Source organism: Callospermophilus lateralis, chromosome 11 (assembly GCF_048772815.1).
Source record: "Callospermophilus lateralis isolate mCalLat2 chromosome 11, mCalLat2.hap1, whole genome shotgun sequence".
Taxonomy (NCBI): Eukaryota; Metazoa; Chordata; class Mammalia; order Rodentia; family Sciuridae; genus Callospermophilus; species Callospermophilus lateralis.
The window spans coordinates 21,164,657-21,180,476 of NC_135315.1; the positions used below are offsets into that span (position 1 = coordinate 21,164,657).

Genomic DNA, 15,820 nt, shown 5'->3' on the forward strand with positions numbered 1-15,820 from the left:
ATGGTCAAAAGATTTTCACTATGGATAGTTTTTAAAATTTTCTAATTTAAATGTGTATTAGACCCAAACTTCACTGAAATAGAAAATGTTTGTGTGTATGTGTATACGTGTATTGCAGAAGCAGAGGTAAAGGTGTTAAAGAATATACAACCAAGTGCCAATATTGATTATCTTAGTGTATTAGTTTTGGAAAAGGTGTTGTGTGGGGTGGGGAAAATAATATTAATTTGTCTTTACTCTGTAAAGTTCGACTTGTTACAATGTGTATCTATCATATAGCATATATTTTTAATTGAACAGCCAGTAAACAATTTTCAGGCAAAAATCATTAAAGGCTTCCATTGGATAAATATGTGCATTAATGAGTGAAAGCAAGAATATAAAATACAGTTCTAGGATCCTGTAACTTGCAGCTGATCCCAGAAAGGCAAACTTAGTTTGGATGCTCATGAATTAACTGATTGCTCATGTTTTCATGGCAATAATATTATTAGTCTTTCCAAATCTGAACAAACTGTTCATGAAGTCATAATCACGATTCAGTGTCAACTTAGGAAGAAAATTTCAGTTCAGATAAACTGTGTCTGAAGGTTATAGAAGGACAGGTATGACAAAGTGAACCAGGGCAGTGTGTGCCCCAAGTCTAGCCTGCCATGTGAATAACATAAAGAGGTGCTGCTGGGATTGGCTTCCATGAAGCACCTTCTCTTAGTTTAGAGGGCAAAAAAGACACATAATGAGACTTAATTGAACATTGCCCAGATCCGACAATTGAAATGCTATTTATAATTTTCTAAACAACTCAAGCATGAGCCAATTAAACACTGACAATTCAATTGGCATCAAGGAAAGATGCTAAATGTTAGGTAAACATGCAGCTCAGAGGACTATATAAAAGGCTGGGATTAGAAGGTAGGTACAACCAAAACTCAGAAAAATCACTTAGCAGTCTAGCTCTCAGACAGACTCCTGACACCATGGCCTGCTGCTCCACCAGCTTCTGCGGATTCCCCAGCTGCTCCACCAGTGGGAACTGTGGCGCCAGCTGCTGCCGCCCCAACTGCTGCCAGACCGGCTGCTGCCAGCCCAGCGGCTGCCAGGATAGCTGCTCCCAGCCCAGCTGCTGCCAGCCCAGCTGCAGCCAACCCAGCTGCTGCCAGACCAGCTGCTGTGGCTCAGGCTGTGGCTCTGGGAGTGGAATTGGAGGTGGCCAGGGTGGAGCCCTGAGCTACCGCATCAGGTGGTGCCGCCCAGACTGCCGCGTGGAGGGCACCTTCCTGCCACCCTGCTGCATCGTGAGCTGCACACCCCCCACCTGCTGCCAGCTGCACCATGCCCAGGCCTCCTGTTGCCGCCCATCCTACTGTGGACAGTCCTGCTGCCGCCCAGCCTGCTGCTGCTACAGCTGCCCACCACCCTCCTGCTGTGAGCCCACCTGTTAAGAGCCAACCTGCTGATTACTTAAAAATGGAAGGGGAAACAAGGGAAAACCATGTTCTTCTCTGAAGAAGTATACCATTTGTTGGATGCTAAGTATCATGATGTTGCTAAGCTACTCCTAAATAATGGAACTCTTGGTCAGGACCCCTAAGGAAACCACATATGGATCATCATGCTCTGGAGACCCTGCCTGGCTTGAACACGTCTCCAGGATGGGGAAGCTCCTCATCCAACGACATCTCAGCACTCCTCCCCGTTTCTCTATCCCCACACATCTTCAGACCTGCTTTCCACTGTGACTTCTAATAAAATGTTGTAATGTCCAAAGCAAACAGACTTATGTCCTTTTTCTACCTTTAAGCATGTTCACCTACAACTGGAATTCAAGGAGACCACTCTCCTTTTGCATTTCAATAATAATCCTTTGGGATAAACATATAGGCTAAGCTAGAAATATTACATGCAAGTTAAATTATGCTTAAATCCATCTACTACTAAAATTTTCCATTCATTACTCTTCATAGTTATTCAAATTTTTTCATGCTGTACTCTACCAAGATTGGGTCTAGACCAAGAGAGCTACTTTCCACTGAAATTTTCAGGTTGATCAAAGCTTTTGAGTTCCTACCTAGATATCTAATCTCTCTAATGTCTAACCTTCTCTAATCTCTCCCATTTAACAAACCAAGTGTTTTCCTTCATTCATGCCCAACATAAAGAAATGGTATTACCTACTAAATAGGTGTGAAAATATCTATCAGATACTATCCATTTTCTAAGAGCATTTGGGTTTAATTCCTATGCCTTAGCCTATCTCATTCATTCCTCAGACTCTCAAATTGGTCTCCAAACTTCAACTCCCAATATTCACCTTCATTTACTGTTCGTATAAGAGGTATCTGTGGTCTAAATGACAGAACAAGTAGCTCAGCAGCATACCTAGTGAGTTCTACCATCACCATGTCAGACAGCTGCATTAGAAACCTGAAACAGCTATGTCATGATGCATAATTTGTAACCCAAGCAAATATTGTTCTTTTAAGAAGCTAACACAAACTTAGAACAAAAAGAAATAGCTTTTACCATTTAATTTTTGAATTCTTCTCTAAGCTTTTGAGTTTAATAGTCAAAAATACAATAACACAAATACAGGAAAAACATTAAAAATTTTTTCAAAGTTATTTTTATAAGCTCCTAGCACTTACCTCTATCATTTAATTGATGGCAGTGACATATCATACAGAAGATGCATTGCAGGAAATATAAAGCAGATGACAGTACATTCTTCAAAAGATCATAACTCCTAGACATTTTTTTCTCTGAATGTCAGTTCAACTATTGAATTTAGATAAAAATAATTCAATATTTCCTGGTCTCTTCTCACAGGAAATAACAAGTCTCCTTCACAGGTGTTACAACTTGAAAGTTCTGTTTAATAATTTATGAGTTGTGCAGGGCATTCATGAATCATGCCTTTTACTCCACCCACTCAATAAACATTTATTGAATCAATAATAAATTCAAAAAACTTTTATTAAGATGCTACCAGAAGCTAAGCTAGATACCTTCTTTTCAGTAAGCTGTTTGGTTCGCAAAAGTAAAATAAAATAAAATAAATAGTTTTCTGGCCTGGAACACAAATAGTATTTACTCATTTCAAATTAGTAGAAATCAAAGGAACTGTAATAGTAATTTGATATGATGTTGGAGTATTTGAGGTGGAAGTTTTAACTATATGTGACCAAAGAACTACTTAATTTCAGCAAATATCCTGGTTCTAAACTCAATAGAATTCATTCTATATATCCAGGAGTGAAAAAAAATAATACTTAAAAATAACACAATTACCCTAAGCTTTAGAAGTCTGGACAGACAGTCACGTGGAATGAGGACTGTCAAAATGAGGGTGTCGACTGACTGGTCTAAAGTGGGAGGAGTCTTTAAACATGGGAAACCACAAACATATTCTAAAGAGCAAAAGACTGATATGACGAGTCCCCAAAACCTTATAAAACAGAGTAATTTCCAAACTGCTGCCCATAATATGTCTTAAGTATTTCAACGCAAGCCAATCAGAGGACCACTAAGGAACAAATTTAAACAAAAACAAGAAAAATATGTTAAGAATTTTATAAACAGCTGCTGGTTCAGATATATAAAGGCCCCATGTGGCAGTCACCTCTCAAACTCAGAAACTCCTCCAACCAACCCAGGTCTCAACCCAACTCCCAGCTCTCAACCCAACCCCTGACACCATGGCCTGCTGCTCCACCGGCTTCTGCGGATTCCCCAGCTACTCCACCAGTGGGAACTGTGGCTCCAGCTGCTGCCAGTCCAGCTGTGGCATTGGGGGCGGCATTGGCCAGGAGGGTGGCTTCGGAGCCGTGAGCTACCGCATCAGGTGGTGCCGCCCAGACTGCCGCGTGGAGGGCACCTTCCTGCCACCCTGCTGCGTCGTGAGCTGCACACCCCCAACCTGCTGCCAGCTGCACCATGCCCAGGCCTCCTGCTGCCGCCCATCCTACTGTGGACAGTCCTGCTGCCGCCCAGTCTGCTGCTGCTACAGCTGCCCACCACCCTCCTGCTGTGAGCCCACCTGTTAAGAGCCGGCCTGCTGATTTCTGATTGCCCAGGATGCAGCATCTCTGAACTATTCATCCTCTTGACCATCCCTGAACCACTAAGATGTTCCTAGACCCCTATTTCATTTTCTCTTGTGTGGGCTATCAAGGGTCTGAGAATCACCATTCTGATTCCATTCTATAATGAATACATCGATCTTCACTGTGGACAGAAAAATGCTGTGAACCCATCTTCAGTTCATCAAATTGCATGATGGTATTTCCGATCCTCTTGCAAGACTGAAAACTACCACCATATTCTGGAATTTTTCCTTGAGAACTGTCTACAATGCTTATTTTCCCACCTTGCGTTATGATCTATATTTATCTTGTTTGCCTGCGATTATTTTACAATGCCAAGGCACCAGAGTATAGCCAAGAGACATTCCTAAGATGTCATCAGAGAGAAAGAAAGGTCTTCACCCAACATCCAGCTTCTAAGAAGTCAGCTGAACCTTTCTACAGTTCAGCATGAGACCTTCCCCTTGTTTTTTGGATCATAATGATCTTGCCTGTTGGCTATTTCAATTATATCTGTGGCACTGTGTCTTCTGATGTTTCTTAATAAAGGTTATATACTGGGCAAAGAAACCATGTGTTTTTACTTGTACATCTAGTGGTTTCACTGCTTTTAATTCAAGAACATCTACTTGAAAAAATTCAGTTGTTTCTTTTTGAGAACAAAGCCATATAATATATAACATATCACATATTAACAATAAAAATATAGTCATTGCCCCTTCTAAAGCAGGGATGATGGCAAAAGAGGAAGAGTGAATGCTTATCCCTGAGGTCCTTATTATCCAGGAAAAAAAAATAAGTGTGAAAATAGCTACACAACCAACAATAAAAATTTAAAATAAATAAATAAATAAATTTTTTAAAAAATAGCTACACAAATTACAAGGAGGTAAATTGTGTTCTCATAACAGTTCATAGAAGAATCCCTCTTGGGTGAATAGATACTTTTCAGCGAATCTGCCCTGATAGAACAACATCCAATAGGGTATATCCCTACAGGACATGCAGCCCCAAAAGCCAAGAGAATGTTGGCAGCCCCAAGAGCCCAAGAGAAGGATGTGAAACAATGTACGAGGTAGGGAAGAATATTTTTAATCTAGAAATGTAATAAGGAGAAAAAGGATTGATCTAGTCAGGAGGTCAGGAATTTTGCTATATGTTCCCCTCCCCATTAATCCTTGGGATGGGTCAACTTTCCTGCAAAAACCAGTAAACGAGCTAAGTCTTTGGTCTGGTTTGATGTCATGGGAAGATCACAGCCTAGGACCTGTATAGAGCAAGGGGATCATGACAAAGTAATACCTCAGGAACGTGCAGAAAGTGTCAAGAGGCTTTGGAGTGCCAATGCAGTGGAAATTAATGCCTAGGGTCTGTGACCTGCAATGACTATGGGAGGGTCTTAAATAGGATCTGGAAAAAAAGAAATCACTTCACTTTAAGACCTGGAGGGGCTTGTGCAATGGGGGCTGCCTCAAGGAAGTCTTCACAAAGGAGGTAATCTTTGAGATGAGGTTTGAAAGTTATTCCAAATGAAAAGAAAAGAATGAGTAGGAAAGAGTTGGATCCACACCTGTCAGAATGGCTTAATCCAAATCAACGACGCCACCCAATGCTGGTGAGGATGTGGAGCAGCAGGACCTCTCGTTCATGGCTGGTGGGAATGAAAAATGGCACAGCCGCTTTGCAAGACACTTCAACACTTTTTCACAAAACTAAACTTGCTCTTAGGTTGCGGGGAAATGACAGGCTAGAGGAACCCACCATATAGTAAATGCTCCCCAAGATTCAATCAAAATGGCATGTAGCTGCCTGATGGGGGAAAGCCTCGGAAGGTGGCTCAGAGAGCCAGCAGCCAGGTGAGACCCAGAAATACAGGTTTTTAGGATAGGAAGAGAATTAATCAAAGAAATGGACTGCTGCAGCATCAGGTGGGCAGTGAGTGGCTCAGAGCCGGAGGGGAGGCTCCCCAGCAACCAGCTGCAAGAACGTTTCCCAGCAAGTTTAAGAAAAGTAGGCTCTACTGTCAGGAGAAACCACAAGGAAAGCAGAAAAACAGGCCCAGATACTTTGAAGGGTGGGAGTGTGTCCTGGCACTTTCCAGCGGATGCAGTGAAAATAGGGAATCAGTGCCAGCTGAAAAAGTCTTATTGCTCAAACTTTCTGTGTGGGAGATTTTTAATCTTCCATACAGCAGAGTGAAAGGCACCTTCCTATGAAACTGGCAATATGAACTCTGTGGTAAAGAGCAAGGCCAACAGGGGTTTCAGTGAGCTAGGTCTGAGTTGGGTAGAAAGCTGCTATCTGTGCATCCCACCCTGGGCCTGGTCCTACCCTCCACACTGGGAAGCAACTGGTGGATCTGCTGATGAGACCTGGGCACTTCCCAAATACCTCTCCCTAGCACATGGACGGAGGTTCTCCAAACAAAGGGTACCGTGAGGTCCAAATCAGAATATAGGCTACCCAGGTGACAGGGCTGGCCTACCAGAGCCACGCCCCCACGTCTAGATATCAAAACAGTGATACCGAGCCTGACTTCTCTGAAACACGCCTCTCTCCCCAACACTCGCTGGCAGGCAAGAGGAGGCACAGCTCAGCAAACAGACTACACTAACACGTTTGGCCAGTTTGGGTCATAGTTGAAAAAAAAATCAAACAGTATGATAATTGTGTCCCACAAACCTCCTCACAGCTGGGGGACTCTAAAATCAAAGCCCTGGGGGAAAAAAAAAAAAGAGTCTCCATTTTAAATACCTCAGCAAAGGGAAAACTGAATCTTTTTAATCATTGCCTCATGTGCTATTTTGTGCACTATTCTGTTGTGTCTTCCCTCATTATTTTTTTTTCATAGTTCTAACTAATTTTAAGGGTTTTTTTTTCAATTAACTGGATTTTTTTTCTCTGTACCTCTCTTCTTTCTAAGCTCCATGCCTTCTGTCTCTTCCATTCTGCTTTCCCCCTTTTATCGACTGTCTCCCTTCCCTCCCTTTTCTTCCTTTGTTTTTTTTTTTTTATTTCCCTCTTCTTCCAATATAATTTAGTATCAATATACCATATAAGGCTTATCTTTTCAGCCTATTTTATATCATTTCTTACCCACTCTCTCATTGGTTAATAGAGTTCAAGGGCAACCCAGTAATAAGTATTGTAAATATATGTTGGTTTATGGTTTGTCCAACAGATTAGATCAAGTAGAAGATACAACCTCAAACTTGAATGCAAAATAGATAGACTTGAGCATTCAGACAACACTAAAGAGAAATACTGAAAACTATGATCAGAATATCCCAGAACTCTGGGACAACATTAAGGAATTTAAGGCTCATAGGTATTATGGAAGGATCAGAGACTCTGGCTAATGTTATTGATAAGCTACTCCGTGACATAATAACAGAAAAACTTCCAAACCTTGGGAATAAAATGGACATTCAGATGCTGGAGGCATTTAGAAGCCCAAATAGACAAGACCAGAAAAGAATCTCTCCATGACACATTATAATTAAAATGTAAAAAATCCAAAACAAAGGAAACTTTTTAACTTACAAGAGAGATATAAATGCCAGATCATATTTAAAGGAAAAACCAATTAGAATAATATGAAATTTTTCATCAAAAACCTAAATTTCAGGAGGGCTTGAATGGTATATTTTAAGCCCTGAAATAAAATAAATACCAAGATTTCTATATACAGCGAAGCTATCCTTCAGAATTGAACAAGAAATAAAAATCTTCCATGAACTAAAGGAATTCATGACTACTAATCCAGGATTGCAGAATATGCTTAAAGGAATTCTATTCACAGAAGTAGATAAAAACAACCAAGAGAGCTCAGAAAGGAATTAATCTCAGGAAAGATTAATATCATTATAGGAGTAGATAAGCAAATGAGAATCAGGATTGAAGCAAACATTGGAAATAAATCAAAATGACAGAAGAAAATAACACTGAATGTAAATGGCCTCAATTCATTCCAAGGATGCAGGGGATGTTTCAACATATACTACTAGTCACTAAACATAATACACATAAAAAGAACCAAAGTTACATAATCATCTCAATAGATGCAGGAAAAGCCTTTGGAAAAAAAAATCAACACTCATTCATGATAAAAACCCTGGAGAAACCAGGGATAGAAAGAAGCAACTTGCTTCAATCTCATAAAGGGTATATATGACAAATCCAAAAGCCAACTTCATATTTAAAAGGGAAAAACTGAATGGGGAAAAGCTTTTCTTCTAAAATTAGAAACAAAACAAGGATGTCTACTCTCACCACTCCTACTCAATCTAGTACTTTAAATGTTAGCCAGAACAATTCGGGAAGAAAAGGAAATAGAAATGATACAAGTAGGAAAGAAAGAAATCAAGTTGTCTTGTTTGTGGATGATATAATCCTATACACAGAAGACCCTAAAAGCTCCAGAAGAAGACTTCTAGAGCTGATAAATAAATTTTAAAAATAATATACAAAAACTAAGAGATTTTCTATACACCAATAATAAACTTTCTGAGAAAGGTATCAAGGTAATTCCATTCACAAATGGAATAATAAATAAAATACTTAGAAATAAGTTAAACTAAAGAGGTAAAAGATCTGTACAAGAAAAAGTATAGAACACTGAAAAAAGAAATAAAAGAAGACACCAGAATTAATATTGTTAAAAATGGCCATACTACTCATTTGTGGGGAAATGGAATGGCATTAGAGCTGATTATGCTAAGTGAAGTTAGCCAATCCCTAAAAATCAAATGCCGAATGTCTTCTCTGATACAAGGGGGGTGACTCAAAATGGGATAGGGAGGAAGAGCATGACAAGAAGACTACCAATAAATAGGGAAGAGAGGTGGGAGGGAAAAGGAAGGAGAAGGGGAGTTGCTCGGAAGATGGAAGGAGACCCTCATCGTGATACAGAATACATGTATGATGTTGTGATGAGAAAAAGAAAAAAAAAGTGTGTCACATTAGATTGGATAGAGAGAAATGATGGGAAGGGAGGGGAGGAGTAGGGAGGATAGGAAGGGCAGCAGAATAGAATAGACAATATGATTGCTGTATGTATATAGGTGACTCTATGACCAGTGTGATTCTACAAGCTGTACAATTAGAAAAATGAGAAATTATACCCCAATGATTCAAATGTATGAATTGCCAAGATCATTGTAATGTCATGTTAGCTAATAAAATTAAATTTTTTAAAAATGACCATACTACCAAGAATGATTGAAATGATTAACAGATTCAATGCAAGCTTATCAAAATACCAATTATATTCTTCTCAGATCTAGGAAAAAAAATGTAAAATTCATGTGGAAGAACAAAATACCTAGACCAGCCAAATAAATCCTGGACAAAAAGAGTAAAGGTAGAGTCCTTATAATATCCAAGCTCAAATTATACTGCAGAACTATAGTAATAAAATACAGATTGGTACTGGCATAAAAACAACACATAGATCAATGGAATAGAAGACACACAGACAAGCCCACATAGCCACTATCATCTGAGATTTGCCAAAAACTTATTTTGGAGCAAAGGCAAAGGGTTCCAGGAAAACTGAATATCCATATGTAAAATAAGTTTGAAAGTAGATTCCTATCTCTCAACTTGCACAAAAGTCAAATCAAAATGGGTCAAAGACCTTTGAACAAGAACAGAAATTTTGCAACTGCTAGAAGAGAACATAGGGGAAACACTCCAACGTTTAGGCCTAGGCAGTGACTTACAAGGACTCCTCTAGCTCAGAAAATAATACAAGAATCAATAAATGGGGTGACATCAAATTAAAAGCTTCTTCATAGCAAAGGAAACAATTAACAGCATGAAGAGAGAACCTACAGAATGGGAGAAAATGTTTACCAGTCACTCTTCCAACAGAACGTTAATATCGAGAATACATGAACAACTCTAAAAACTTCATACCAATCCATCCATCCATCCATCCATCAATAACTCAATCAAAAGAATTGGCAAATGATCCAAACAGACATTTCTCCAAAGAGGAAGTACAAATGGCCAACAATTATACAGAGAAAAATTGAAAAACTACACATAGATCCCATCTCACTCTAATTAAAATGGCAAACATCAAGAGTACAAACAACAATGAATGCTGGTGAGAATGCAGAGACAGAGGAATCCTTACAGGGTGTTGGGATAAAAATGTAAATTAATACAGCCACTATGGAAATCAGTGCTGAGAGCCATAGCCCAGTTGGAATGAGCATGGCATTTTTGCCAGAACCAGAGGTGATGCCAGCAAGCCATTGAGATGATAATGGTTATGTTAAGCTGTGTATTCAATTATATATTAGACCCCTGCTGTCCACCTCGGCCTGCTACTTTGGAGTTCTCACGGGGATTCCTATAGAGTTCCCATTGGTTGGGGAAGTTCGAGAGGAGGGATTTCCGGAGGAGGGATTTCCGGTTGGTGTGGTGTGTCCTGGGAGAAGGCTGCGTGCATGGCGTTCACAGGTGTTCGGAAATAAAGTTTGTTCCTGCTTCAGTGGCTCGTGATTTGTGCCCAGCCAGACTGCACCAAATCAGTATGAAGTTTCCTTGAAAACTAAAAATGGAACTATTGTATCATCCAGCTATACCACTTCTTGATATCTATCCAAAAGAATTAAAGACGGTGGACTTTAGATATACATGCATTCCCATGTTTATAGCAGCAAACTCACAATAGCCTAGGGGTCAATCAACAGATGAATGGCTAAAGAAAATGGGGTCTATATATGAAATGGAGCTTTATTCAACAATAAAGAAGAATGAAATCATGTCTTTTGGAGAAAGATGGATTGAACTGGAGAGCATATATTAAGCAATAAGCCAGACTCAGAAAATGAAGGGGCCTATGTTTGTTGTTTGTTTTCTCATATGTGGAAACTGGAAAGGAAAAAAAAAGTGGGGGGGATCTCATGAAAACCTAAGGGAGACCCTTAGGATGGAGGAAGAGAATCAGGGGCCAGGGAAGTAGAGGGCAAGGGGAATTACTATGGAATTAAATTGATGTAATTATATGATATGCATGTACAAATACGCCACAATGAAACTCACTCTTCTGAATAATTAATAGGCACCAATAAAATTTTTCACTAAAAAAGCTACATACAGATTCAAATAATTGAGGAATAGTTTAAAAAATTAAGTGGCCTGAATCTAAAGAGATGTTTGCATATTAATGTTCATAGCAGCATTATCTACAATAGCAAAAAGATGGAAGAAGACCACATGCCCACTGAGAGGCGGATGGAAAATGAAAAACAGAGTGTACAGACAATGGAATATTATTCACTCTCAAACAGGATGGAAATTTTGAAACATGCTACACCATGAATCTCCAGTATATTATGTTAAATTAAATGAATCAGTCATCAAAAAAAAAAAAAAAAAGACAAATACTGTACGATTTCACTTATGTGACATTCTTAGATTCCTAGAGACAGAAGTAGAATGTGATTTCCAGGGCCAGGAGAGGGGGAAATGAGCAATTGTTGAATGGAAATAGACTTTCAGTTTTGCAAGAAGAAAAGGTTATGAGGTTGGAGATAATAGTCAGTGGTAGGGAAAAAAAAAAAAAAACTAAACAACTAAACATACTCCTACCACACAAGCCAGAATCATGCTCCTGCATATTGACCCACATAAACTGAAAATTTAATGTCCACATAAAACCTTCATGTCAATGTTTACAGCAACTTAATTTGTAATTGCCCCAAATTGGAAGAAACCAAGATGGCCTTCAATAGGAAAAATGGATAAATAAACTGTGGGACATCTATGCAATGGAATACTATTCAGTGCTAAAACTAAATGAGCTATTAAACTATGAAACACATGGGAGAATCTTAAATGCTCATTGCTAAGTGAAAGAAACAAGTCTGAAAAGTCTACATACTATACATTCTAACTACATGACATTCTATAAAAGGCAAAATCATGGAGCCCCGGCACAGTGGCTCATGCCTATAATCCCAGCAGCTCAGGAGGCTGAGGCAAGAGGATCCTAAATTCAAAGCCAGCCTCAGCAACTTAGTGAGGCCCTAAGCAACTTAGTGGGATCCCATCTCAAAAGACAATATATAAAGGGTTGGGGATGTAGTTTGATAGTTCAATCCCTGGTACCCTCCACCGAAAAAAAAAAAAAAGCAAAACATGGAAACAATAAAAAAGTGCTTTGCCTACCATGCCCTGAAGATAGATGTCTGTAATCCAACACTGGAATACAAGCTGATAAATTAAAAATAAATAAAGTTGCAGAAATAGAGAGACACGGGACAGTGCAACAAGACCTAAAGAACAGTCAGCTAGTTTCAGAGAAAAACCTTCCTTTTTAGATAAAAGGAACATGCATTGGTTACACTTCCACTTCCTCTTCATGCTACAGATCTGATGCATGGAGCTACAACATACCAAGAGAATGGAAGAGACAATAACTTGATATATTTGAACAGCATTTTAATCAATGTTGGCAGCTGCCTTTCTGCGAGAAGAGTAAGCTCTATTTAATCAAGCCAATATTCATTGAGGTTTCCAAAACTTGAAACCTAGAACATTTCTAGCTATCATGGGATGCAATAGACTGCAGTAAGCTCTTACATAGGACACCCAAAAAGAGGTACATACATGGTTCATGGATGGCAAAAGTACATAAATTGTAAATTCCACAGTAAAAGTGGGAGCACTTCTTTAATCAAGGATCCCACTGACCATGGATAGTTGGAATCTTAGTCCTCATTTGAATCACAGTGGACCCAGTAGATTTGCAGACTTTCCTGTCCTGGCTAGTTCTGTGATAACTTAGTCTTCTTTTTATTCTTTTGATTACCTAGTTAATAACTCTTGAGCTAGTTAATAATTCTTTATGTTAAATTTTTTTCTGTTCAAATAAATGGCATTTCTTTTTCTTTTTCTTACTGGGCCTTTTTTTCTTCTTCTTACCTCATACAAAAGTTGGTACCAGGGGTGGTCCCAGAAAGTACACCTCCAAAAAAGGGATTAGGGGGCTGGGATTGTAGCTCAGTGGTAGAGACTTACCCAGCATATGTGAAGCACTGGGTTCGATTCTCAGCACCACATACAAATAAATACAACAACTAATAAAAAAAAAATTTTAAAGGGGGATTTGGTGGTTGGGCATGGTGGCACACGCCTGTAATACCAGCAGCTCAGGAGACTGAGGCAGGAGGATCCCAAGTTCAAAGCCAGCCTCAGCAAAAGCAAGGCACTAAGCAACTCAGTGAGACCCTTTCTGTACATAAAATACAAAATAGGGCTGGGGATGTGGTTCAGTGTTGAGTGGCCCTGAGTTCAATCCACAGTACCAATAAAAGTGGGGAGGGGATTTGGTGATCACTTTGGTAGAGTCCCTGAGTTTGGACACAGTATTAAACAACCTGTCAAAAGGAAATAGGACACATTGCATGCAATTGCATCACAGCTGTGACTCTGGTTGGTTTTTAATAAATTACCTACTGAAACAAATGGCTTGAGAGCCCAGGTGGTTGCTTGACTCTTAGGACAGTCATGATGATTATCAGGGCCACTAAGGAGGACACCTTCTCCTTCTACACTGTAGTGCTTTCAGACAGAAAATGATAAACTCAAGATCTTAGCATCTAAGGTAGAGTCATAATCAGAAACCTACAGAAGAGTTAATGAAAGCTCTAAACAAATCATTTATTTTTCTGTAGCCACTGATTTATATTGCCCCAAATGGGATACTAAATGTAATTATAGGGTTGCACAATTAAAAAGTCAGTTAAGTCAGATGATTCTCATCTGGGGGTTGGGTCTTCTTCCAAGCTCACTGTTCATTTTCTTCTCATATTTTCCCCAAGCCCCCTCCATCTTCAATCCAGCAATGGCGTCATGTCCTTTTTACATTTTTAATTTTTCCCACATCTCCCTTTACAAACATCTCTCTAACTTCTTTGCTCTCATCTTGGGAAAATGCTCTGCTTTTCTAGGGTTCAGGGGATTGTATTGGGTCCACCTTGATAATCCAGGATACTCTCCCTATCTTGATGTCAAATGGCTAGCAATTTTAATGATATTATGTCCCTTTTGTCATGCAACATAATATACTCATGGGTATGGTACCAGGGCTGGAGACCATGGGAGATGAAATTTTGCCATCACAATACTTATGAAACACTGAGTTGACACTAATTCCTAATGACACAAAATGCCATTGGTTTACCAACAAAAGTGGTGGCTTGCAGTGGCCAGGGAAGATCGGATTCAAATCCCCATTTAAGTCATAGTGGACACAGTTGGTATGCAGGCTGGTAACCTAATGTGTGAATTTCTAAATTGGAACAACCATATTTGACGAATGGCAGAATTCCCACACTGGCACTGTGGCCTGAAGAATAAAGTTCATATGGTAAGAAAGGCCAAGAAGAAACACCCCAGAAGTGCTCCTCAATACAAGGATAGTAAAGTCAAAATTATACTGTAATTTTGGGGGAATTGTGAAGATGGAAGCCATTATGAGACCTGAAAACAATCAGGATAGTGATACCATCTTCCCATTTAGCTCAGTTGTTTGTCCCATAGAGAAAGCACTCAGATCTTGGAGAATAATAGAATAATTGCATATCATTAACTTAAACTGATTCAGGTGGTGACCCCGATTGGAGTTGATGTTCCAAATGTAGTTTTTTTGTTGTATGTTTGTGTTTCTGCATCAGCCTCCTTGAGTAGCTGGGATTATAGATGTGTGCCACCAAGCCCAGCCAGATGCAGTGTGTTTAGTGGAACAAATTAATATAGCCCCTGGCACCTGGTATGCAGTCATTAACATAAAGAATGCCTTTTTCTCCATATCAGGACAACCAGAGTACTTTGCTTTGACCTAGTCTCACCAATAGCAATCTTCCAAGTGATTGCCTCAGGACTATGTCAACTACCCTTCTCTGTCATAATAGCCGTGGAAGAGATCTTAATCATTTTGACATTTCACACCACATCACAATCCTTCTGCTACATTGATGACATCATGCTGATTACATCCCATGAACAGGAAGTAGCAAGTACATCAAATGTCTTAGAAAAGCATATCTGAACTCCAGGATGACAGGGAAAAAAATATATAAAAATTAAGCTCACCATCTCAGTGAAGTTTCTTAAAAGCCCAGTTGTCTGGAAAATGTTATGACCTATTTTCAAAGATGAAAGAAAAGAATGCTGCCCCTTAGAAAGCACAACTCCTGCTGGTCTTTGGGTATTCTTGAGTGTGCTTTTCAACCTACTTCAGGATAATTCAAAATGTTGCTGATTTTTAGGGGGAACAAGAGTTAAGGGAAGGCACTGAGGACAAGCCCAGGTACAATGCAAACTGTTACTTCATTTTAGCCTTCCAGGCCAGCAGACCCAGTGATGCTCCAAGTGTCTGTGAAAAATATAGTTACCAGATGTAGCTTCTGGTAAGCACCAAGAGCAGAATTCCAGAGCAGACCTATGGGACTTTCGAGAAAAGCTTCTTCTGAAAAGAACTACTCTCCTTTCAATAAACTACTTCTGGCTTACAAGAGATCCAGAATTTCTGGAACAGACAGAATGACCCACCAGCTGATCTTCTTATGATGAACTGGTTGTCACCTGGCCCACCAAGCCAAAAGGCTGGGTGTGCACAAGAGCAGTGCATCTGAGTGGAAATATTATACGAGAGATGAGGCTCGAGCATATCCAAATGGTTCAAGTAAGTTGAATGAGCAGTGGCCCAAACTCTTTCG

General features: G+C 39.6%; 1 protein-coding gene and 1 pseudogene across 1 annotated transcript; both read left to right on the forward strand.

The window, feature by feature from the left end:
* The first annotated feature begins 977 nt into the window (after positions 1-977).
* LOC143410282 (keratin, high-sulfur matrix protein, B2C pseudogene) lies at positions 978-1,442 on the forward strand (annotated as a pseudogene).
* A 2,253-nt stretch (positions 1,443-3,695) lies between these two features.
* Positions 3,696-4,043, forward strand: LOC143410301 (keratin, high-sulfur matrix protein, B2C-like). Its single transcript, XM_076871093.1, has one exon. The coding sequence runs from the start codon at positions 3,696-3,698 to the stop codon at positions 4,041-4,043; it is 348 nt and encodes a 115-aa protein (XP_076727208.1).
* Positions 4,044-15,820: the final 11,777 nt, after the last annotated feature.

Excerpts from the sequence above, each read along its gene's own strand:
- LOC143410301 (XM_076871093.1), top strand. The coding sequence starts at position 3,696 with ATGGCCTGCTGCTCCACCGGCTTCTGCGGATTCCCCAGCTACTCCACC.